This window comes from Alligator sinensis, unplaced genomic scaffold, assembly GCF_000455745.1.
Source record: "Alligator sinensis unplaced genomic scaffold, ASM45574v1 scaffold330_1, whole genome shotgun sequence".
In the NCBI taxonomy this organism is placed as follows: Eukaryota; Metazoa; Chordata; order Crocodylia; family Alligatoridae; genus Alligator; species Alligator sinensis.
In genome coordinates, this window is record NW_005842178.1 from 1724398 (window position 1) to 1724646 (window position 249).

At 45.8% G+C, this 249-nt stretch overlaps 1 protein-coding gene across 5 annotated transcripts in view; it reads left to right on the plus strand.

Moving 5' to 3' along the window:
* The window catches only part of EEF2K (eukaryotic elongation factor 2 kinase), a 43038-nt gene that overhangs the window by 25044 nt on the left and 17745 nt on the right, over positions 1-249 (plus strand). For all 5 annotated transcript variants that reach the window (XM_014521071.2, XM_025206983.1, XM_014521073.2 and 2 more), the window contains one exon: positions 7-139. In XM_014521071.2, the coding sequence (XP_014376557.1) occupies positions 7-139 (133 nt within the window). The remainder of the gene's footprint in view (positions 1-6; positions 140-249) is intronic.

The window sequence follows — 249 nt, forward strand, 5'->3', positions numbered from 1 at the left end:
CTACAGGCCTTTAGCCACTTCACATTTGAGCGTTCAGGACACCAGCTTATTGTTGTTGATATCCAAGGAGTTGGAGACCTGTACACAGACCCTCAGATCCACACAGAGAGTGGTGCAGACTTTGGCGATGGCAACCTTGGTAAAGTCATTTGTGCTCCTTAATATTTTTATTAGTTGCTTTTTTTTCTGCTGTTCTTGTTTTAGCAGTCTGCTGAGCACTCGCAAGGCTGCCAGAGGAGGCAGATTCCT